Source organism: Pseudorca crassidens, chromosome X, assembly GCF_039906515.1.
Source record: "Pseudorca crassidens isolate mPseCra1 chromosome X, mPseCra1.hap1, whole genome shotgun sequence".
Taxonomy (NCBI): domain Eukaryota; kingdom Metazoa; phylum Chordata; class Mammalia; order Artiodactyla; family Delphinidae; genus Pseudorca; species Pseudorca crassidens.
This window is the reverse complement of record NC_090317.1, coordinates 91,967,097-91,991,352: the sequence shown is the minus strand read 5'-3', so window position 1 is coordinate 91,991,352 and position 24,256 is coordinate 91,967,097. Positions and strand designations below refer to the sequence as shown.

Sequence of the window (24,256 nt, the reverse complement as noted above, 5' to 3'; positions counted from 1 at the left end):
TGGCTCTGGATTCACCCCTCTGACTCCCATGCTTTCGACCGCAAGTGTATTGGCTCTGTTTACAAATGTTAACGTTTAAAATCAGAATTATACCAATTCAGATTAATTTCTATTGAGGAAGTTTGCCCTGGAGTTAATTCTGAGTCAATATAAATTCTTGTTCAATGCCGTAGAGTGGCGAAGTTAACCCAAAGCCAATTTTGTCCATTTTCACTTTTCTGAAATTGTTTTCAGTGGGATGAATCATTTTCGGGTTAATATTTACAGTGATTATTAGATCAACACATCAATATTCTTATCTGTGTCATATTTCAGCAATAATAGCTTTGCCCCTGATATCTCCTTGCCCTCAGGCTGCTCTTTGAACAGCTCAGGCACATTCTTGCTTTGAGGACTGCACTGGTTGTTCCCTCTGCCAGAAATGCTCTTGCATCTGTAGTTCATCTCTTTCTTTCTTCACATGTTTTTCCTCAAAAAAAAAATCGCCTTTCAACAAGTCCTAAGCAGACTACCCTATTCAAATACAATCTTCTCCCATCCTGCACTCCTGATCCCCCTTACTGCTGTTATTTATTTTTTTATTGAGATATAATTGATTTACAGTGTTTCAGGTATACAGCAAAGTGATTCAGTTATATATATATACATATGTATACATATATATGTACGTATATATTTCAGATTCTTTTCCATCATAGGTTATTACAAGATATTGAATATAGTTCCCTGTGCTATACAGTAGGTCCTTGTTGTTTATCTATTTTATATATTGTAGTGCATATCTAATCCCAAACTCCTAATTTATCCCTCCCCCGCCTTTATTATTTTTTCTTTTTTGCGGTACGCGGGCCTCTCACTGTTGTGGCCTCTCCCGTTGCGGAGCACAGGCTATGTCTGAATTGCAAAAAGCGGTAGCTCCCTTGATATCTTTTGAACGGAATGTTGCTGACAACAGGCAAAAGTGGAATTCAAGAGGGAATCTTATGCTAGAGAAAGAAACATTATTGCAATAATTCAATTCTGTCTTCTTTTTTTCTTTTTTTTTTTTTGCGGTATGCGGGCCTCTCACTGTTGTGGCCTCTCCCGTAGCGGAGCACAGGCTCCGGACGCGCAGGCCCAGCGGCCATGGCTCACGGGCCCAGCCGCTCCGCGGCATGTGGGATCTTCCTGGACCGGGGCACGAACCCGTGTCCCCTGCATCGGCAGGCGGACTCTCAACCACTGCGCCACCAGGGAAGCCCCCCGCCTTTATTTTTAATTTAATGCATACTTATCACCTCCCAATACACAAATATAATGTAATTTATTGTCTTGTTTATCGTCTGTCTCCCTCTGCTAGAACAAAACTCCACAAGGGCAGGAAGTTTTGAAACTTTTGTTCCCGGCTGTATCCCCACTACCTATAATAGTGCCTGGCACCCAGTAGGCACTCAATAAATATTTGTTGAATGAATAGCTCCTGTTCTTCTGAGCTTTATTTGTGGCAAGTTTTCACCAAGTCTAATATTTCAAGATTGCAGTTTGCAGGTTCATGTTTGGTTGAGAGCATTGGTTCTGTTTTCCCTTAACACATTTTAAAGTTCACAGTTTTAGCTGTTGTCAGTTTGTTCTGCAGTGATTATGTCTATCAGTAATAGTCATTGTGAATCCGGTAAGATATTTTGTTTTTATTTCCTGGGTAATCCAGGAGAAAAACTGTATGCAATCCCCTTAGACAGTCCAGAATTGTCTGGGATGGGCTTTGCTAAGCTGGGTTTTCAGTCAGCTTCTGGTCAACTTTGTGTAGTGTGTAAAATCTAAACTCCTTCCAACAAGGACCTGCTGTCTAGCACAGGAAACTGTATTCAGTATCTTGTCGTAACGTATGATGGAAAAGAATCTGAAAATATATATAACTGAATCACTTTGCTGTACACCTGAAACTAACACAACATTGTAAATCAACTATACTCCAATTTTTAAAAAAAATCTAAACTCCTTCTAACCATGGCCCATGGGGCCCTACAGATCTGGCCCATGACCATCTCTATAACCTCGTTTCTAACCACTCTTTTGCTGGATGATTCCAGTGATTCTAGTAAGCACAGTATTCCAGCCACACTCGCTTTCTGGCAGAATTTATCTCATCTGTTGGTTTCCATGCTTGTTTATCCTCTGTCTCACCCACAGCCTTGAGGTAAAGTCCATGAGGACAGAGACTGTCTTAGTTTGGGTCCTTCCAGAAGCTGACCCTGAGACAAAGATTGAAGTTAAGTAGTTTATCTAGGATGTGATTCCAGGAAGCACCTGTCAGGCAGTGGGGAAGTGAGGAAGTGAGACAAAGAAGGGAGGGCAGCCGATGAAGAGTGTTATTAAACGACTTAGTGCTGTGGGCAACTGGGACTTGTTCCCACTGTGGAGTTCTGGAGGCCAGTGGAGAACACACAGCTCGGGGATGTCCCATCTGAGGGGCAAGGGGGCAGGGGTACTTATCTACCAGCTCTCGTCGGTCATTGGCTGAGGGCTGCTGCCAGGAGGTGTTCATTTCCTGGCCCCTACAGCCTGTCAGGCCCAGAGGCAGAATGGCCTTATGCAGCTTGAGAGAAGCCCTCCAGCCAAGAGATGCAGACCCTGGCAGTTGGCAGTTGGCCAGTGCACACCGGAGCAGTGAGGGAGCTGACAGTGTCTGCCACAGCGACTATGGTTAGGGAACTGACAGTGTCTGCCACAGGGACTGTGACTGTCTTGTTCACTGGGCCTTGCACATGGTACGTGCTCTATTAGACTGAAAGGTGAAGCTGGTTCGTACCTGTTATTTTGCCAGAGCAAAGCTGGGCCCCATACATCAAGGTTCAAATATCCTTGGGGCCAAACAGTATGGTGAAAACATTGAGTGTAAGGTCTCTGACCACTCACACTGGCCTCCACTCCTACCCTGGGAAATTCCTGAGGACAGGGATCCTGGTATCTGTCATGCCTGGCACTGTCAGGGTTTGACACATAGTAGGCACTCAACTTCCACCCCTTCATCCCAATGTGGTCCTTAGAATGTCAGTCAGTCACCAGAATGGCTACAATGAAAAAGATGGGGAGTGCTGAGTGATGCTGAGGATTCACCACTGGGGAAGTGTAGATTGGAGAATTGGCATGATTTACAAAGCTGATCGTATGTCTACTCCCATGATTTAGTAATTCCATTCTTAGGTATATGCCCAAGAGAAATGAGTGCATATATCCATCAAAAGATATATACAAGAATGTTCACAGAAGAATTATTCTTAATAGCCCCAAATAGAAAACTACCCAAATGCCCATCAACAGTGGAATAGATGAAGTGTGGTCTATTCATGGCAGTGCAAGAGAATACAGCAGTGAGGATGGGCAAACGACTAGTTACATAACAACGTGGATCCATCTTGCAAACATCATGAGATTGAACGTTGTTAGAAGTCCAGAGAGTGATTACCCTTGGGGGAGGGGGGTGACTTGAAGGGAGCTTCTGGCGTTTGTTTCACATTCTCTTTCTTGACCTGGGTGCTGGTCATATGGGTGTGTCTAGTTTGTAAAAAGTAAATGAGCTCTGTAAACTTACGGTGTGTACACTTTTCTGTATGTACATTTTAATTTAATGATTTAAGAGGTGGCCAGTGTGGCTGGGGCCCATGAAGGAGAGGAAAGGTTGCTGTCAGAAAGGGGGCAAGGACATGAATTTTAGGATTTGGTCTAAGTGCAGCTTCTTGTTTGACCAGAATGGAGGTTTCTTGAGAGCTTGAGAGCTTGATGAGGAGGCGGGGTGGGGTGGGGGGGCAGAGGGGGCGATCAGAAATGCTCTTCCTCAGGGGCTGTAAGCCTGAAGGGCATTGATGGTAGGGAATGGCACCTATACCAGAGGTAACAATACCAGTGTGTTGCAGCACATACTGTGCCAATCCCTGCTCTAAGTGAACAGATATACCTGCCCTCGTGGAGCTTACATCCTGGTGGGGGTTAGTGGGGGGACATATTCTCTGGGCCAAGGGTAGCTATGGCTGCAACAGGCTGAGGTTTATTATGGGGGTATTCCCCCCATAGACTCAGGTACTTGGTGGCTGGGATAACACGCCCCTTTCACTTCCACAGTCCCCGTAACTGTCGGCTGGAGAGTGGAGAGTGCTCGCTTTACACGTTAGTACTCTCTGCTTTGGAGCTGCCCTCGAGTTGGGAGACTGGCTCCACAAGGAGCATTCAGGGAGTGACACTGCTCACTTCCAGGAAGGTTCACCTGGATATCACTCCCACCTTAGCCTCATACAAGTGAACTAGGACTCCTCCTGACTCAGAAGCTAGGGTTAGGGGCATCACCTGTAGTGGTGGGTCCATCAGGCCAGATGTTCTTCCGGTAGCCAGTGACTGGGGGCTCCTGCCCTCTCCGACACCCCAGGCAGGGACATGCACAGAGATGGCAGCAATGAGCATGTGATATGGGAATCTCATAGTGTGAGCTGTGGAAGGGCGCCACAGGGGAGAGGGCAGAGATGCCAGGGGCACGAAGGGGAGCCCAGATGCCCAGACTTAACGGGGATCTAGGAGAGACTCCCTGGAAAGAAACAAAGAGCCAGAGCAAGTGTCCAACTCCATCTGCCAGATCCAGAGAGACGGAGACAGAGAGAGCCTGAGAATGAGCCCCTGACGCAAGGACATGGCCTATTCCCAGAGAAAAAGAATGGGGGATGGGGTGGGCAGTGGAGAGAGACTTCCTGCTCGAAAGAGAGACACAGAAAGACACAGAGAGAGATAAGGGGGCAGGGAGAGAAACAGACACACATGCACACACACAGAGATGTGCATCTTGAGTTAGAGACCATCCAGATTGGGGCAGAGGGGAAGAGAGAGGCATCCACACTCACCAAGACACAAGATGGAGGCAGAAACCCCAGAGATGAGAGAAACAGAGAAGAAGGCAGGGAGCGAGACAAACACTCATGCTCAGCAATAGAAAAGCCCTGCTCTGACCCACCACCCTCAATCCCTGGTCACCCTGGCCCTTCTTCCAACATAGGCGGTCCCAGTGTGGTAGCTTTTTTCTAAATACGGCTGCCGTCAATTTCTTCTCATATGCTACACCTTGATCCAGAGAAGGCCTGAGCCACCACATAAAAAGCCCAGGCTACTCTGCTGGAGAGAGAGGCCACATAGAAGACTCAAGTACCAAACATGGGAATACAGAAGTCATCTTGGATGTCCAGCCCAGTTGAGCCTCCAGATGATTCCAGCCCAAGCCACCCAACACCCCAAGAAGGACCATCTAGTTGAGCCTGGTCAACCACAGGACCATGAAAGGTAATAGTAAATTGTCGTTTTAAGCCACTGAGTTTTAGGGTGTTTGTCACATGGCAACAGATAACCAGAATACCCAGAAAAGGCTTTTAAAGCCTGACATCCCACTCCCACATCCCCCTTACAACAAAAGCAACACCAGCCAGTCACAGTTTCAGTCCCTTTAATTAGGTGCTCTGAAGAGAGGGCAGAATGGCAGACAAGGGGTGGAGAAGGTGGTGCTTCTTAAGCCCCTTTCAGTAACCGGTCAGTCCTCATCCTCTGGCAGCTGGATCTTGCTGGGGTCGAAGCAGTTGGAGTCCATGATGGGGAGGCCATTGGCCTCTCGGTATTTTACAAGCCTCTCAGCTTCCCGGCGGGCCCACTCCTGCATCCTGGAGGCAGCAGCGTGAGGGTAGACGTGAGGGAGCTTCAATGGACACCAATCCCCATCTTAGCTCCCCAAGGACAGGATTTCTGGCAGTCTCCTTCAATCTCCACCCCTGCTTCTGCCCCGACCCGTCCCACTCTCTTTGACACCCCATGCACCTGTAGTCAGGCAGATAAGCCACAAAGGTGCTGCCAAGGACCAAGATGATGGAGAAGCCAAAGAAGAAGACGACCCGCATGTTCCAGAGGTCCACAGCAGGGTCCCTGTCATAACCGTGGGAGTCTGGGTTCTATGGCAAAGAGAAGAAGAGGTCAATGAGGGCTTCCTGCTGCTCCACAAAGCCTTATGCTGGCGCTGCATAACCTGGTCTCCAATTTCACCTTGGACCAATCTCCCCTCCCTCCCTAAATTCCTCTCTATTCTTAGGACTTGTCAAGCTCCTTCCCACCACAGGGCCTTTGCACCTGCTGTTCCCTCCGCCTGGAAAGCCTTTCCCCCAGATCTAGTCATGGCTGGATCTGTCTCCTCATTCAAGGTTTTGGCTTCATCATCACTCCCCTTAGGAGGCACTCCCTAGTCACCTTATCTATTAAGTTGAACTACAGAAAATTGCCATTTTTACAGGTCAAAAATGGCTCAACCTATTAACTCCCTACCCCCAAGTCACTCTCCATCCTCTTACCTTGCTTAACTTTCTAGCATTTACTAGTTTACCAAAGTAGCATATCCTCCAAATCCTCTGATCACATCATCTTATATTATTGATTACATACTCTATATTACTGTTTTCTAACATTTTACATGTTTATTTTCAGTATTCTCCACTACCACGTAAGCTCTGTGAAAGCAGGGGCTTTATCTGATTTCCATACTGCTGAATCCCTAGCACCCTGAACTTAACCTGGCATTACAGCAGGCCCTCAATACATAGTTACAGAATGAATGAATAAATGAATAAGCATCCTATATATCACAGCCCCTCAACCAGAGATTAGTATTAATGAAGTACCTATTATATGCCAGGCCTTTTCACAAGCACAAACTGCACAATATCCCAGTGAAGTGGAAAGTGGCAAGAATAATTAACACCTTCTAATGGTGAGTACTTACTAAGTGCCACCTGCTGTTTTGAGCATTTTGATTCATTTAATTACACGAGGCAGGTGTACTGTAGTATTTTATTTTTTTAGAAGGTGTCCTAACACTTTCCCCATCTTACATAGAAATTGAGGCACCAAGGGGTTTAGCTACTTGCCCAAGGTCACTGCCTGTATTCCAACTCAGGCGTTCTGATTTCAGTCTCTGATATCGGTATAGCACAGCAGACCTGGCTCCACCACACATTCAGTTATGTGAGCTTAGACAAGTCACTTAACATCTTTATGCTTCAGCTTCCTCATCTGTAGAATGGGTACACTAATACTACCTACCTCGAAATAAGGTTGTTATGAGGATTAAATGAGTTAATACATGTAAAGTGTTTCAAACACCTGAGCAAGCACTATATCAGTGTTTAGTATTACTGTTGTTATATTGCTTCAAACGTGTTTTGAGCACTGTCCACTTCAGGGTTGATATCTGTCTGCAAAATAAGGCCAATCTCGCCTCTGGCCCTGAACCCGAAGGTGATCAGGGGACAAAGGAGGAAAACAAGCTAGGCAAAATTCCCAAATCTTCGAGGATTTCGCCGGCTGCGCAATCTTCAGCCGACTAAGAACGTCCTCTATGGCGCCCATCCGCCGGTCTCCGATTGACCCTTCCGGCGTCCTGTATCCCCTCCCTCTCACCTTCTCGTAGAGGTTTTCGTCCTCGGGATCTGGGTCCTCCTGCCAGCGTAAAGTCGGTTCCGGCGGCCGCTTTCCCGCCACAGCGGACGGGGCGATCACAGCCCTGGAGGAGCTGGATTCCCAGCGAACACGGGCAGCCGGGAGCCCTCGCCTCGCCGCCACCGCCAAAAGGCGGCGGCCGCACAAACCTAACATCCCGGCCACCATGACAGATCGTTCTGCAGTTTATCGGGGGCGGGGACGGAAATGTGACTGCGCAGCTGCAGCTGGTCCGAGCGCGAGAATTGTCGCTCCGCCCCTACCGCAATAGGTCCCGAGTCGAGATTTTGTTTTCAAAAGGGCGAGGCGTCCTCTTTCCCTCCCTCTGTCACGGCCTCACGGAAGCAACCATCTTCTTATCCTCTCGATCAGGCTATGGAATTTCTGACCGAAAAGCTGTGGAATTCCTTGAAAATAAAGCGGTAGCACGCGTGTGAATTCCGTTCCCAACCAATCGCACGGAGAGCTCCCTTGCCCTCTGGCGAGAAGGGCGGAGCTTCCGTTGCTCTTTCATCTTAGAAGGAAGCCAACATTTTTTTTTTTTTTTTTTTTTTTTTTTGCGGTACGCGGGCCTCTCACTGTTGTGGCCTCTCCCGTTGCGGAGCACAGGCTCGGGACGCGCAGGCTCAGCGGCCATGGCTCACGGGCCCAGCCGCTCTGCAGCATGTGGCATCTTCCCGGACTGGGGCACGAACCCCCGTCCCCTGCATCGGCAGGCGGACTCCCAACCACTGCACCACCAGGGAAGCCCGGAAGCCAACCTTTCTTAAAAGCGCCTCGCCGGATTGGCCAATTGCTGCTCCTTTTCTCGACTTGTGGGAGTTTGCATGGGGAGCGGGGAAATGGCGTACACTTGCCAATCAGAGCAAGCCGGGGCTGGCCGACGGCGGACGGCGACCAATAGACTGGGCAGGCCAGAGCGCGCTCCCTTAGTAGGTGGATGGTGGTTGAAGCGCCGGCTGCCGTCTTGTCGTCGCCATTTTGTGCTGGTGATCGCGGCCGGCTGGGAGTAGGCGGCAGTGGGTTTCCAGGAGAGGGTAGCGCGCCTCGCGCTTCTCCCCTCCCTCCCATCTCCGCCCTTCCCCCCCTCCTCCGCCCTTCCGCCCCTAGCCTCGGACTTGGTAGCTGCGCGGACCGGCTCCGGCTGAGCTGCGAGAGTTGGAGGAGGTGGCGGCGGGCCGAGGTGATGTCCGAGAGCCCTCCCTTGACAGCCCGGGCCGAGAAGGTGAGCGTCGACGCTGGTCGTGGGGGCGGAGGTAAGGGGCCGGGGTGGGGGAGGGGGTGCGTAGAGGAGGCGGGAGGGCGGACTGCGGGTGGCGGATCTGGGCTTCGCAAAGAACCGATCGATGCTTGCACGGTCTGAGCCGGGGAGGGGGTGTCTTTTTGTTTTTTGTTTTTCTCCTTTAGAGAGCAGAGGCGCGTGCGCGATTGGGACACTGGATGGGTGCACGCGGGTTGGGGGAAGGGAGGGACGAATGGGAGTGGGCTACTGTGGCTCACTGTGTCTGCGACGCCGAACTTTATCCGTGGGAGGCGGGTGTCTGCGACTTTGCTTTTTATTCATAGAAGTGTGCTCTCTGCAATCGTGTGTGACTTTGGTACTTACCTACCCATGGGGAAGTGTTTTGTGGCTCTGGTCCTTATTCTTGGGTGGGGGAGGAGGGAGAACGTCGGTATGACTCGGGTCTCTATCCTCGGAGTGTGTGTCTGTAACCCTGGTCCTTATCCATGGGGAGGGGTCCTTATCCATAGAAAGTCTTCTTACGATTGGCCCTAATCCACTTACTGGGTGGGGGCGGGGAGTGCAAGGAACGTGTGTAAGACTTATTTACCCGTCTTTTTTTGGGGGGGGGGCTTCGTATCTGTTACTCTGACGCTCATCCTGTGAAAGGGGGCCTCAGTGTGTGATTATGGCCCGTGTTGATTGTGAGTTCCTGTCTGTGATTTTGGCCCGTAGTTATTTGGGGCTCGAGTCTGTGACTTTGGTCCCTATCTGTTTGGGATACCAGTGTATGACTCTGGCCCCTTTGCCAGATCTACTGAGGGTTTTGTCTCTGGCTCTCATCCACTGGGGCCCCTGGTTGTGATTCTCTTACCCATTTGGGAGCAGGTAACTCTGGTTCCCTGTGGCTTGAAGAGGAAGAGAAAATTGGTGTGAGCGTATACAAGGAGGAAAGGTGTGGTGGCAACCTAGTGTTGGGCAGGTGCTGTTAACGCCTGACTTTGCCTGATTTTTGTTTAGAGGGTGGGGCCTGAAGATTCTGGGATACTTCGTGGTGACCCCTGGCCCGGTCACATGGCTTTCAGGCCTTCCTTCGTTCTCACCGCAGCCCTGAGGGTTGCGGGAAGGGACTGCCCTTCCGTCCCAGCAGAGTAACAGTGGTTCAAAACAGGCTCCGAAAGGGCTCCTTATTACCTCTGAATAACTTGGGCCCAGAGCCCTGGAGAGGGAGCCGCCTTGGGGGACCTGGCTGTGCATAAGAGACAGGGCTCAGGGCTGAGCCAGTTGCCCTGTGAGGGCCAAAACTGTGTTAGCCGGGAGCCTAGGGAGGCGGCAGCTGTCTCATTGCCAAGTTACCCTTCACCCCCTGAGCCTTTCGTGGTCTCCTGCTGTCTCATAGTGGGCAGCCAGCATCTTCTTGGGAGGATGAAATGGCACCTGAGGGCTCATGGAAGAAGCCTGGTGGGTGCCTGGGACTCCCGCTGTGAAGTCTCGCCTCCAGGCCTAATGTGCCTGATCTCAGACAAGTCATCCAGCACTTAGAGCCCCCTGGGCAGGTAGCTCCGGGCTTGACTTGTCTACCAGTCTCAGGTGGCAAAGCCCTGATCACAGAATTGGTGGCACCACCGGGTCTCTGCAAGATGCTGTCTGCTGAAGGCCATGCTGTTTCTAGGGCGGCCGGCTCTAGCCTCACGTTTGTAGGGAAACGAAGCAGCAGGCCAAATAGGGACTGCCTTCCTGCTCTGGTCCACAGGAGCGCTAGGAGTTGGGAAACAGCGTCGCTGGGCTCAGGGACAGCAGAAAGCCTTCGCAATAAGCGTTTCTCAAGGAGACCCTCTCTGCCCCAACTGCCTTGACCCCTTTCTTCCTTCTGCTCTCTCCAGAGTCCCTGCAGGAGGCATCACCCAGGCTGGCAGATCATGGTGGCAGCAGTGGGGGTGGCTGGGAAGTGAAACGGAGCCAGCGGCTGAGGAGGGGCCCCAGCAGCCCCCGCAGGCCCTATCAGGACATGGAGTATGAAAGACGGTGAGTTACCTGCTCCCACCTTTGCCAAGAAATCTAGGCTTGTCCCTGTGTGAGAGTTGATCCAGGAAAGTGCTAGGAGGGGGCTTTTGTGCAGAAAAAAAAAACAACAACAAAAAACAGCACAGCAGATAATTGGTTTCTTTTCAGCAGACATTTACCTTGGCACTTGTGAGCCAGGACCTGTGCTAGGCTCTGGGAGTGCATTGGTGAATTGAGACAAATAAGATTGTAGCCTTCTCCTTACTTAGGGTCTCACAAGGGAGACCACACAGTTTACAGATCATTACAAAACAGCTTGATAGGTGCCATGTTTGGTTGTAGAGTGGGAAGGGATCCAGAGAAAGGGAGGAATGGAGACTGATGCCTAGGTTTCCAGTTTGGATGAGCCAGATAGGTATATGGTGCCATTCACCAAGGTGTGGACAGCCACTGCAGGAGGAGAGGCAGAGGTGCATGACAGATGGGCAGTGGGTGGGTTGTAAGTGCTGTGGATTCTCAGGAGAGAGGTGTGGGCTGTAGCTTTGGGTTTGAGGGATGAAGAGGAGTGGTGCCTTCAGAGTCAGGAATTTGCCCAGAAAATGTATGGGGCAAGCCAGGTCAGATAGTATTACTCAGCACTGCATTTTTAAGATTTAGGATTCAGGGACAGGGTGGGCTGAAGTTGCTGTGATACTTGTCTTGGAATGGGACACTCTTATACAGTTATTTTTAAACTCTGGTACGAACAAGAAACAGTTGGGACACTTGGTGAAATACAGAGATCCTGGGCCATACCCTTACCATACGGGTGGATCACCTCGCTTGATTCTAACGAAGATGATTTATTCCTGACTTTTAAAGATTGTATAGGAAAGTAGACCTAATTGTCCCAGAGAGCCTCTATTAAGAGTCAGTAGATTTATGAAAAGTCAGGGAGGAAATAATTTTTTTAATGTCTTACAAAGGGTTTCTGCTACCACCACCTTTTCAAAAATATAGAATTATAATATTTTGTTTCTGAAAAGTGATGAGCCCAAACTTGAGGTGTGGTCATCCTCTAGTGTTATTCAGCCTTGACTTTATTTCAGAATGTCTTTTGAAAGGCATTCGATTTTGGATGGTATTCACTGGAAGAGCTCTGTGGCAGTTTCTGAGTTTGAGTAGGTAAGATACTTGCCTCAGACTTTATTACCAAATAAAGCCACTGGCTTTCTTTTGGCTTTTAAAGGACCTCAAGTGCAGAGGTTTGAGTTAATCATACTTTTCCAGTTCAAGGTACATTTCTATCATAGGTTGGTACAAGACCTTCTCTTGCCATATTTATTTTTTCCTTTTTTATTTCCAATACCCATAGCTGTAGGCAGCTGCTCTGTTGTGTTTGAAACGTATCCTTCTAAAATATGTAGTGTTGTTTCGAGTGTGTGTGTTTTCAATTTACACAAATGGCAGAGTATTACAGTCTTCATTCTGTTTCCTGGACTTTGTATTACTCAGCCCTGCATTCTTAAGATCTGTCTGTATTGCCATGTGTATGTTAGTGCTTTGCTTCTAGTTGGTCCCAAAGACACCATGGGGTGTGCCTACTGCCTTTTACTTAATGATTCCCTCAAGGATGGATACCTGTTTTTAATTTTGGTGTGCTGAAATTCATCACTTTTTGTCCTATAACCTTTCCTTTCAGAATCTTCTCTATTCCTATCTCTGGATCACAAAGATTGTTCTCACTCTATAGTTTTACCTTTTGCTTTCACATCTTTAAATCCATCTAGAGGCCACTTTTGAATATGTTATAATGTAGGTTCTGGTTTTATTTTCCTCCATATAGTGGGCAGTTTTCCCAGTACAGCCCCCCAGATACTTACTTTGTAAGTAGTCATCTCATCCTCTGAAACAGGTCACAAAGATCTATAAAATTCGTTTAAAGGACATAAAAATCTGAATAAACCAAAATACAGGTCTTTGGTATTCCTTTTTTTAAAATTGATATATAGTAGATGTATAATATTATGTAAGTTTCAGGTGTGCAGCATAGTGATACAGTTTTTAAAGATTATATATTCCATTCATAGTTATTATAAAATACTGGCTATATTCCCTACGTTGTACAATATATCCTTATAGCTTATTTATTTTATACATAGTGGTTTGTACCTCTTAATGCCCTACCCCTATCTTGTCCCTCCCCTCTTCCTTTTCCCCACTGGTAACCACTAGTTCTCTAATTTGTGAATTTGTTTCTGTTTTGTTATAGTCATTACTTTGTTTTAAGTTTTAGATTCCACATATAAGTGATACACAGAATTTTATCTTTCTCTGACTTACTTCATTTAGCATTAATACCCTCCAAGTCCATCCATGTTGCAAATGGCAAAATTTCATTCTTCTTTATGGCTGAGTAGTATTCCATTGTATATATGTACCACATGTTCTTTAGCCATTTATCTGTTGATGCACACTTAAGTTGCTTCCATATCTTGGCAGTTGTAAATAATGCTGCTGTGAACATTGGGGTACATGTATCTTTTTGAATTAGTGTTTGCATTTTTTTCAGATATAGACCCAGGAGTGGACTGTTTTTAGTTTTTTGAGATGCCTTCATACTGTTTTCCACAGTCGCTGCACCAGTTTACATTCCTACCAACAGTGTACGAGGGTCCCCTTTTCTCCACATCCTCACCAACGTTTGTTGTCAGTGTTCTTTTTGATGATAGCCATTCTGACAGGTGTGAGGTGATACCTCATTGTGGTTTTAATTTGCATTTCTCTGATGATTAACGATGTTGAACATCTTTTCATGTGCCTCTTGGCCATCTGTATGTCTTCTTTGGAACAATGTCTATCAGGTCTTCTGTCCCTTTTTTTTTTTTTTTTTGCGGTACGCAGGCCTCTCACTGTTGTGGCCTCTCACATTGCGGAGCACAGGCTATGTCTGAATTGCAAAAAGCAGTAGCTCTCTTGATATCTTTTGAACGGAATGTTGCTGACAACAGGCAAAATTCAAGAGGGAATCTTGAATTCAAGATTCAAGAGGGAATTCAAGAGGGAATCTTATGCTGGAGAAAGAAACATTGTTGCAATAATTCAATTCTGTCTTCTTTTTTTCTTTTTTTTTTTGCGGTACGTGGGCCTCTCACTGTTGGGGCCTCTCCCGTTGTGGGGCACGAACCCATGTCCCCTGCATCGGCAGGTGGACTCTCAACCACTGCGCCACCAGGGAAGCCCCTTCTGTCCATTTTTAAGTTGGGTTTGTTTGTTTCTGTTTGTTTGTTTGATATTGAGTTGTATGAGCTGTTTATATATTTTGGATATTAACCCCTTATTGGTCATATCATTTGCAAATATTTTCTTCCATTCAGTCGGTTGTTTTGTTTTGTTGATAGTTTTCTTTGCTGTGTAAAAGCTTTTAAGTTTAATCTGGTCGTGTATTGTTTGTTAAAGTAATTCCTAGATGCTTCAGTAGTTTTTATTCGCATCTTGTCTTTTTATTTTCCAAGCTGGTATTTACTGGGGTAGAAGAAAGCTGTTGGTTTTTTTAAGTTATCTTATCTCTGCTGTGTTCCATTGTTATTTCTACTCATTCATTGTTGACTTTGATGGTCTTTCTAAGTAGTTAGTCATGTTGTATACAAACCAATCCTGGCTTTTCTTATTTCTTTTTCCTCACTTATAGCACTGACCAGGACTTTTGATACCATGTTAAATAGTATCTGTGATGCTGATTAAGATTCATTTTAGTTAAGAGTCACAAGTATAGATTCATTTTGGTAGGTTGTAACTGAAAATCCAAAGAAAAATGGCTTAAACAATATAGTTTATTTTCTTTCCCATAAAGGACATCTGCAGACAGACAGTCAGTCCAGGCCTGATAGGCAGCCCCTTTTGTTTAGCCATCAAGTGTGATGTGTACTGTAGGCTTTTAGAATATAGTCTTCAATAAATCAAGAAAATTCTCTAGTTTTAGTTTGCTAAGACTGAACAGAAATGAGTATTGAACTTCATAATTACATGCTTTTTTCCCTCCTTTTGTCCATCAACTTCATAAATTGCATTCAATTGCATCCTTGATATTATTGAGATATACCCTCCTTGATCATGGTATGTATGTGTATGTTTATAACTTCTCATTTTGAAAAAACCTCAGATTTACAAAAAAAAATTGCAAGTACAACAAACTCCCTTAATCCTCTACCCAGAACCACTAATTGTAAACATTTTGCCACATTCGCTTTACCTACCTACAAGCCTACTCCTTCCTCCTTCCCCCTCTTTTTTCTCCCCTCTCCCTTTTCTCCTCCCCTCTCCCTTCCCCTCTTCCTTCTCCTTCCCTCTACCCCTCCTCCACTTTCTATACATAACATTTTTTTCTGACTCATTTGAGTTAGTGGCAGACATGACCGGTAAGTACTACAGCATGTTCGTCCCGCTTTCTCTTTCATAATCACAGGATGCTTATCAATATCAAGAAATTTAACATTGATACAATACTTTTGTCTTAAAGTCTATATTCAGATGTCATCAGTTCTTCCAAAAATGTCTTTTATAGCTGTTTTTCCCTAATCCAGTATCCAATCCAAGATCACACATCACATTGAGCTACTTTGTTTTTTAGTCTCGTTTAATCTGGAATAGTTATTCAATCTTTGTCTTTTATGAACTTGATGTTTAAAGAGTACATGTCGGTTGTTTTGTAGATGTTTCTCAATTTGTGTTTTTCTAATGTTTACTCATGAATTTTTGGAAGAAAAATTATTTAAATAATGTGTATACTTTTAAAACACTGTTACATTTAATTAGATAATTGTTTTATTTAGGATATTTGCATCTGTGTCCATCAGTGATGGGGTCCTATAATTTCCTTTTCTGGTATTTATCTGGCATTGAATCAAGGTGGCCTCATGACATGAATTGGGCATCTTTTGCTATTTCTCTGTTTATTGGAAGAACTCATAAAAGACTTATCTGTCCCTTGAAAATTTGGTAAAACTCACCTTTAAAGGGGCCTGGGTTTTTGATTATCATTTTGTATACTTCTGCCAATTATGGCATTTTATGTTTTCCAGAAATATACTCATTTTGTGGAGATCCTCTTATATTGTGATTCAGTCCAGCTTCCTAGAAATGTATTATGAATGGGGACTACCTTTGGAAGGTATTTAGTCAAAGTGCTCTGTGGCCAATGAAAAGTATCCCTTACTATCTAAATCTTTTCCCTTCCTGAGTTTAGATAGCAAGAGTTCAGTATCCAAATTTATTTGGTTTAGATGCTGGGTGTCAGTTAAGGATTTCATCTGAATATTTATTCAACTCTATTCGGTCGTTTTGGTTTTTATTTTGTTTTTTGTTTTTTGTTTTTTGTTTTTTTGGCTGTGTTGGGTCTTTGTTGCTGTGCGGGGGCTTTCTCTAGTTGTGGCGAGCGGGGGCTACTCTTCATTGCGGTGTGCGGGATTCTCATTGCAGTGGCTTCTCTTGTTGAGGAGCACCGGCTCTAGGTGCGCGGGCTTCAGTAGTTGTGGCACACGGGCTTAGTAGTTGTGGCGCATAGGCTTAGTTGCTCTGCGGCATGTGGGATCTTCCTGGACCAGGGCTCGAACCCGTGTCCCCTGCATTGACAGGCGGATTCTTAACCACTGCACCACCAGGGAAGTCCCCAAATCTGTTCAGTTCTTAGATTCTGATAACTAGAGTCCAAATATCGAGGAATACCTACATTAAGCAACAATGAAAAGCATTGTTCATATCAAAAACCTTAAAAATACTCATATCTCTCACACCAGCTGCTTCTTGTCTAGGCATTTATCATTAAGGAAACAATTTGGGTTCTAAGCCAAGCTCACAAGGACAGAGACTTCATTTTGTTCACAGCAGTATCCTCAGCACCTAGAATAGCACCTGACACATAGCAAATGTTACATTACTATTTGTTGAATGAATAAATGAATGAACAACTTTGAAAAATTGCAAACCAACTGAAATGTCTGGAAACATTTTATTTTTCCCATTTGTTAATTACCTTTTAGCTTTTTGGGGGTTTTCCAGTATTTTATTATGAAATTTCAAGCATACAGCAAAGTTGAAAGAATTTTACAGTGAACACCTCTATATCCATCCACTGGATTCTACCATTAACATTTTATCATATTTGTTTTATCACATGTTTATTTGTTTATGGTATTTTTTATACTCTAGATATTTAAAATTTTCTATGAAGCCAGATTTACCTTTTTTTTAAATTTTATGACTTCTGGGTTTTGCCTTACTTATAAAGGTCTTCCCCATTCTTGAGGTAATCAGTTTTTTCTTACATTTTCTTTCTAATATTTTTAAGGTGTCTATTCAGGGACTTAAATTTTTGATCCATCTAGAATTTACTTGGTGTAAGAAATGAGGTAGATAAACAACTTTATTTTCTTAAAGGTCAACAAACTTTTTCTGTAAAGGACCTGATAGTAAATATTTTTTGGCATCGAAGACCATACAGTCTGTCACAACCAGTCTGCAGAAAGCAACCACAGACAATATGTAAATGAACAGGTATAGCTGTGTTCAAGAAAACTTTATTTAGGTGACTGAATTTGGCCCCCTGGCTGTGGTTTACCAATTCCTGAGCTAGGCAGTTATCACAACTAGTATTTATTGACTAATCCATTTTCTCCTTGTTCATTTGAATTGCAACCTTTGCCTGATTCTAAATTTCCATATGTGTGTTTGTGTACTATGAACTCTGATTTTACCGGATCTGTCCATTTGTGTTTCAATTGCTCCACCTTTATAATATGTTTTAATATTTGGTGGGGTTCCTCTCTCCATCCTTAGTCTTTTTTTAAACAGAATTTTCCTGACTCTTCTCTAAGTTGTTTCTTGTCCTTTGCTGTTATAAACAGTGTTGCATTGAGAGTACTGTTTCTGTATATGTGCAAGTGTATCAGTACATTAAATTCCCAGAAGGAGAATTGGGGGTCAGAGAGTATATAGATTTTTAGTTTTGCCAGCTATTGACAAATTCTCCTCCATGAGGATCGTTCCATTTTCACTCCTACTACCAATATGAGAGTGCCTATTTCCCATACAGCCTTGCCAACAGTTTGTTGTCAAACATTTGGACTTCTGCAGATTTGTTGAGTTAAAAACATTCGATCACAGATCTTCCTTACAGAAGAATTCCAAATAATATATGTAGATACTCCCCACTCTAAGAAGTAGAGCTTAATTTTCCTCCTCTTGAGTGTGGGTTGATCTTAGTGACTCGCTTCTAAAGAATAGAGTGTAAGAGAAAAAGAAACTTTACAGCGGAGAAACCGGGCAGACCCCACCATAACCAGATGATCAAGTTCAGTGTCACCAGTGGTAAGTCACATTGATAGCATGCCCCTGAGATCTGATGTGATCAGAAGGGCACCTCTATTGTATTCTTCAAAAAACCATAACTGACCAGTATGCTTCAAAATTGTGTCAAGGTCATAAAAAAACAAGGCAAGACTGGGAAACTTTCACAGGCCAGAGGAGACTAAGGGGGCATGATGACTAAATGCAATGTGGTATCTTGGATTAGATCCTGGAACAGAAAGGGGATAGTAGTGGAAAAACTGGTGAAATGCTAATGAAGTCTACAGTTTAGTTAACTTTTTAGTTCTGGCAAATGTACCATGGTTCTCTTCACATTAGAAGAAACTGGGTGAAAAGTATATGAGAATTGTATTATCTTTGAACTTTTCTGTAAATCTAAAATTATCATTTCTTTTTTTTTTTTTTTTTTTGTGGTACACGGGCCTCTCACTGTTGTGGCCTCTCCCATTGCGGAGCACAGGCTCCGGATGCGCAGGCTCAGCGGCCGTGGCTCACGGGCCCAGGCGCTCCGCGGCATGTGGGATCTTCCCGGACTGGGGCACGAACCCGTGTCCCCTGCATCTGCAGGCGGACTCTCAACCACTGTGCCACCAGGGAAGCCCAAAATTATCATTTCTTAAAAATAAGTTTGACTTTATCAAATTAGAAACTTTTATACATCAAAGAATGCTATTCAAAAGAATGAAAAGACATCCCACAGAATGGGAGAATGTGTTTGCAAATCATATATCTGATAAGGGATTAACACCCAGGATATATAAAGAACTCCTACAAAAGCAACAGAAAAACCTAATTCAAAAATGGGCAAAAGACTTGAATAGACATTTCTCCAAAGAAGATGTATAATTGGCCAATAAGCACATGAAAAATGCAAAATAACAAGTGTTAATGAGGATGTGGAGAAATTGGAAGCTTTGTGCATTGCTGGTAGGAATGTATAATGGTACAGCTGCTATGGAACACTGTTTGGCAGTTCCTCAAAAAATCAGCTACCATAGGATTCAGCAATTCCACTCCTGGGTGTGTACCCAAAAGAACTGAAAGCAGGGACTCAAACAGATACTTGTACACCAGTGTTCATAGCAGCATTATTCACAATATCCAAAACAACCAGTAGGTGGAAACAACCCAGGTGTCCATCAAGAGATGTAGCATATACCATACATACATATATGGCCATAAAAGGAAATGAAATTCTGATGCATTCTACAACCTGAACCTTGAAAACATTCTGCTAAGTGAGATAAGCCAGACACAAAGGGACAAATGTTATATGAGTCCACTTTTATGAGGTACCTAGAATAGGCAAACTCATAGAGACAGAAACTAGAGTAGAGAGTGCCAGGTGGTGTGGGGAATTATTGTTTAATTAGAGTACAGAGTTTCTGTTTGGGGTGATGAAAAGGTTCTAGAAATAGATAGTGGTGATGACTGTAGAACATTTTGAGTGTACTTTGTGCCACTGAGTTGTACACTTTAAAATGGTAAAGTCCTTGGGCCTCCCTGGTGGTGCAGTGGTTAAGAATCCGCCTGCCAATGCAGGGGACACGGGTTCGAGCTCTGGTCTGGGAAGATCCCACATGCCGCGGAGCAACTAAGCCTGTGCACCACAACTACTGAGCCTGCGCTCTAGAGCCCACATGCCACATCTACTGAAGCCCACGCACTCTAGAGCCTGCGCTCCGCTACAAGAGAAGCCCGTGCACCGCAATGAAGAGTAGCTCCCACTCACCACAACTAGAGAAAGCCCGCGTGCAGCAACGAAGACCCAACACAGCCAAAAATAGTAAATAAATAAAAATAAAAAAATTTATTTAAAAAAATGGTAAAGTTCTTGTTATATATATTTTATCACAGTAAAAATGATTTAGGAAAAATATACAAAAATAAATTTTAAGTGTTATAAAAATGACCTATCCAGTATAGTTTTAATTTTCATCTTTCATTATGAGTGAGATAGAGCATCTTTTCAAATATAAACCATCTGTACAGTTGACCCTTGAAAAACACAGGTTTGAACTGCATAGGTCCACTGATACACAGATTCTTTTCAATAGTAAATACTACAATGCTACAGGATCCATGGTTGGTTGAATCTGAGCATGTGGAGGAACCACAGATACAGAGGCCTGACTATAAGTTATACTCGGATTTTCAACTGAGCAGAGGGTCGGTGCCCATAACCCCTGCATTGTTCAAAGGTCAACTGTATTATTTTCTGTGAATTCAGTTCCCTTTTTCTTTATCCCTTATCTTTTCCCTGTTTATTGTTTGTCTTGACTTGGCTTTTGACGGTTTTTGTTTTTTCCAAGCAGAAATGTTTTATTTTTATGTAGTCAGATTTAATAGTCTTTTCTTCTGTGGCTCCTGGATTTGGGTCATAGTTTACCCCATTTCAAGATTATCAAAAAACTATCTCGTGTTTTATTCTTCTTTTCCTCTATGGTTTCATTTCTTCCATTTAAATCTTTGACCCATTTCAAATGTATCCTGGCTTATATGTGTGAAGTATAGTCATAAGATCTTGCACATGTCTAGGTATTTAACCTTTTTGATGCAGTGATCCTTGGGATCTTCCTATTTCTGAACAGTGGCTCTCTGAATACAAGCACAATATTTATTTCTGTGTATTAATTTTGAACCCAGCATCTTTACTGATTTATCTTATTATTTATAATCAGTTCTCAGTTGATTCTCTTAGGCTTAGGCAGATACATCCTCATATCATCTACAAGTAATGGTAATTTTACCTTTTCCTTTCCAGCTCTTAATCTTTTTTTTCCTTTGTTTAATTGTTTAATAGCGAGTATCTTAGAATAATGTTAATAATGGTGTGGATAATGGATATTCTAGTATCATTTCTGACCACGATTGGGATCCTGCTAGTAGTAGTCTATGGTGATGTCCATTTTTGTCTTGTTTTAAGTAGATATGTATTGGTTGCTTTTAGAATACTTTTAGAGGGAGTTTCCTGGTGGTCCAGTGGTTCCTCAGTGCTCTTTAGAGTCATTATTTTATCAAAGAATAATTATTGGGCACCTGCTGAGTATTAGGCACTAAGCTAAGCTTTGGGGAATAGGGCAGTGAACCGAACAGGTGGTTCCCTCATCTCCCAAAACTCAGTCTAGTAATTTTTTTTTTTTTTTGCGGTACGCGGGCCTATCACTGTTGTGGCCTCTCCCGTTGCGGAGCACAGGCTCTGGACGCGCAGGCTCAGCGGCCATGGCTCACGGGCCCAGCCGCTCCGCGGCACGCGGGATCTTCCCAGACCGGGGCACGAACTCGCATCCCCTGCATCAGCAGGCGGACTCTCAAACACTGTGCCACCAGGGAAGCCAGTCTAGTAATTTTTTAAATCATCAAAGAAATGCACATTAAATCAATGTTGAGATAATTATTTTACAGTTATTGCAGTAGGAGAAATTTTAACAAAACAGCTGCCAGGGGCTTCGCTGGTGGTGCAGTGGTTAAGAATCCGCCTGCCAATGCAGGGGACACGGGTTTGAGCCCTGGTCCAGGAAGATCCCACATGCCGCGGAGCAACTAAGCCCCTGTGCCACAAATACTGAGCCTGCGCTCTAGAGCCCACGAGCCACGACTACCGAGCCCATGTTGCTGAAGCCCGCATGCCTAGAGCCCGTGCTCCGCAACAAGAGAAGCCACCACAATGAGAAGCCCGCGCACCACAACAAAGAGTAGCCCCTGCTCGCTGCAACCAGAGGAAAGCCCACGCGAAATAAATACATACATACATACATACAATGAGAAGCCCACGTACCGCAACGAAGAGTAGCCTCCTCTCACCGCAACCAGAGAAAAGCTCACGCGAAATAAATACATACATACACACAATGAGAAGCCTGCATACCTCAACGAAGAGTAGCCTCCGCTCGCCGCAAGCAGAGAAAAGCCCACGCAAAATAAATCAATACATAACTACATACAATGAGAAGCCCGCGTACCGCAACGAAGAGTAGCCTCCGCTTGCCGCAGCCAGAGAAAAGCCCACGCGAAATAAATACATACATACATACATACAATGAGAAGCCTGCGTACCACAACAAAGAGTAGCCTCCGCTCGCCGCAGCCAGAGAAAAGCCCGCACAAAATAAATACATACATATATACATACGTGCAAACAGACAGCTGCCAGTGCTAGCAAGGTGACCGTGGAACAGGGGGGCAGGGTAGCACAGTGCACGATGAGGTGGAAGGAAAGAGGTCAGCAGGGACCTCATCCCGCAGGACCCTGCAGACCTTGTAGGACCTTAGTGAGCATTTTGGTGTTTTGTAAGGAGCAATATGGTTGGGCTTGATTGACTTTGCCTTGTGAAACCCTCACTCACATTTGGGGTATAGAGAGTAAACTAGGGGAGGCCTGGGTGGAGGTGAGGAGACCAGTCGGGGTTCCACATCTAAGGGCCCAGTGAGGGAATGGAGAGGTGGGGAAGGGAAGGAGAGAAGTGGGTTGAATTTGAGGGAGAGGTGGGAGCCAGTTGGCCCCACGGGGTCAGCATGTAGGGATCCCTGTCAGGGGTTGGGGCTGAGGGTCTAGGGAGGGGGGTGGGTGGGGTCACTCTCACCTCTTGCACCTTTCAGAAAGGATTGCCCTCTCTTCCCTCCCCATCCTTCTTTCCCCAGAGGGGGTCGTGGAGACAGGACTGGCCGTTACGGAGCCGCCGATCGTTCACAGGATGATGGTGGGGAGAACCGCAGCCGGGATCACGACTACCGGGACATGGACTACCGCTCATATCCCCGCGAGTATGGCAGCCAGGAGGGCAAGCACGACTATGATGACTCGTCCGAAGAGCAGAGTGCAGAGGTGAGGGCAGGGGAGGGCCAGCTCCTGCAGGGCCTCTGTCTGGCTGTAGCACCGTGTGCAGGTAGCTCTCAGCTCCCATGCCTTCAGACTGTGCTCGGTGGCTTTGCCTCACCTGGAGGGTCTGTCCCCACTCCCCTCTCTGAGGGCTCCTCTCCCAAGTTGGGTCTCCCTAACTTCCACGTGCTTGGCTCTATACTTCTGAGGGCCCCTGGCCACCACCTGTCTCCCTTCTTCCCTGTTGTTCAGGGTTCACTGCAAGCCCTATACTGCCTGCTCCCAGCCAATTTGGGGACCCGGCATCTAGGGTTGGGAGGGCACTTGGATATCACTTGGATATCACCAAGCAAAGCAGCTCTGGGGGGCTGACCGTGGGCATTCCCAGTGGTGGCAGAGCCTCTAGACAGAAGGGGAAGTCCCCTCAGGCCTCTACTTTGAGCTCAGAAGCTAGCCATTTCCATGTTGTATAGTTAGCCCTGGCCTGAGTGGGGAGGCATGATGTTCACCATCAGGGAGCCCCCATCTGACGGGAAGCAGCAGCCTTGCCTTACGGGAACCCCAAGTTGAGGGGGCGTCAGGGCCCTGGTCCACACAAGCAGACAGCTCTCCTTTCCAGTGGGAAGCAGAGTGTGGGCTGCCGGCCACCCTCTGGGGGGTCCAATGGAAAGACCCCTGTGGTGGGCAACCAAGCTTCCTCGATGGCAGCTGTGAGCTGTGCCTGGATGTCTCCAGGGCACTGGCTGGGCCCTGGGTGGACCAGGAAGAGTGGAGTGCTGAGTTATCTGGCCTCCGTGAGGGCAGGAGGGGTGTGGACCCAGGCCTGGCTTGCTTAGTCCTGAAAGGATGGTTTGGGCAACGCCCAGGAATCCAGTGACCACACCCTGTTAGGAGAGAGCCTGGTGGTGATGGAGGACTGGCCAGGCAGAGGATCAGGGACCGGAAGGCAGCGCTGTAGCCCTCGCACCTTTGCCAGGCCCTGCTGGCTGGCTCTGGCTGAGGTCTTAAGCTATTCCGAAACCCACGACTTGGTGGCAGGGCCCAGGCTGGGAATCTTAAGCGAGGTGTGGCCTTCCATGGCACAGGGAAAAATTGTGCACATGCTAGCTGAGCTGGCGAGGGAGGAGGGGGGAGAAACAGAGCAGGGTTTAGTGTGCCAACCCCAAATGGTCTCTTCCCAAGGAGGTTTTAAATGGTGTCTGGTCACCTGTCTGTGGGAGTTCCTCTCCCACACCAATACTGCCACCGGCCTCTCCCCACTCCCCACCAAAGCAGCCCCCAAAAGCATCCTGGGGAGAATCTCCAACCCCAGAAGGGTTGCAGTCCAGGGCCTGCCCACATTGCCTGCCCCAAGCCTTTAGCCGGAGCCCGCCCAC

At 45.9% G+C, this 24,256-nt stretch overlaps 2 protein-coding genes across 8 annotated transcripts in view; one reads left to right on the top strand and one right to left on the bottom strand.

Annotated features, from left to right (window-relative positions):
* Positions 1-5,441: 5,441 nt before the first annotated feature.
* Positions 5,442-7,845, bottom strand: NDUFB11 (NADH:ubiquinone oxidoreductase subunit B11). The gene is made up of 3 exons (XM_067722834.1): positions 7,453-7,845; positions 5,824-5,954; positions 5,442-5,669 (listed from the first exon to the last, which is right to left on the bottom strand). The coding sequence occupies exons 1-3, from the start codon at positions 7,657-7,659 to the stop codon at positions 5,543-5,545; spliced, it is 465 nt and encodes a 154-aa protein (XP_067578935.1). The 5' UTR covers positions 7,660-7,845; the 3' UTR covers positions 5,442-5,542.
* Positions 7,846-8,082: 237 nt separating this feature from the next.
* RBM10 (RNA binding motif protein 10) overlaps positions 8,083-24,256 on the top strand; it is a 29,777-nt gene continuing 13,603 nt past the window's right edge. For 5 of the 7 annotated variants that reach the window (XM_067722801.1, XM_067722799.1, XM_067722796.1 and 2 more), the window contains exons 1-3: positions 8,083-8,747; positions 10,597-10,738; positions 22,661-22,886. In XM_067722801.1, coding sequence (XP_067578902.1) covers positions 8,432-8,747; positions 10,597-10,738; positions 22,661-22,886 — 684 coding nt within the window. In that variant the 5' untranslated portion in view covers positions 8,083-8,431. The remainder of the gene's footprint in view (positions 8,748-10,596; positions 10,739-22,660; positions 22,887-24,256) is intronic. The other 2 variants (XM_067722797.1, XM_067722802.1) reach the window with 2 other exon arrangements.

Bases quoted from the DNA above. Each gene is read 5' to 3' on its own strand.
- NDUFB11 (XM_067722834.1), bottom strand. From the start codon at position 7,659: ATGGTGGCCGGGATGTTAGGTTTGTGCGGCCGCCGCCTTTTGGCGGTG. The intron at 5,955-7,452 runs GTGAGAGGGAGG...TCTTTGCCATAG, and splicing joins ACGAAAACCTCTACGAGAAG to AACCCAGACTCCCACGGTTA. The intron at 5,670-5,823 runs GTGCATGGGGTG...TGCTGCCTCCAG, and splicing joins GCTTATCTGCCTGACTACAG to GATGCAGGAGTGGGCCCGCC.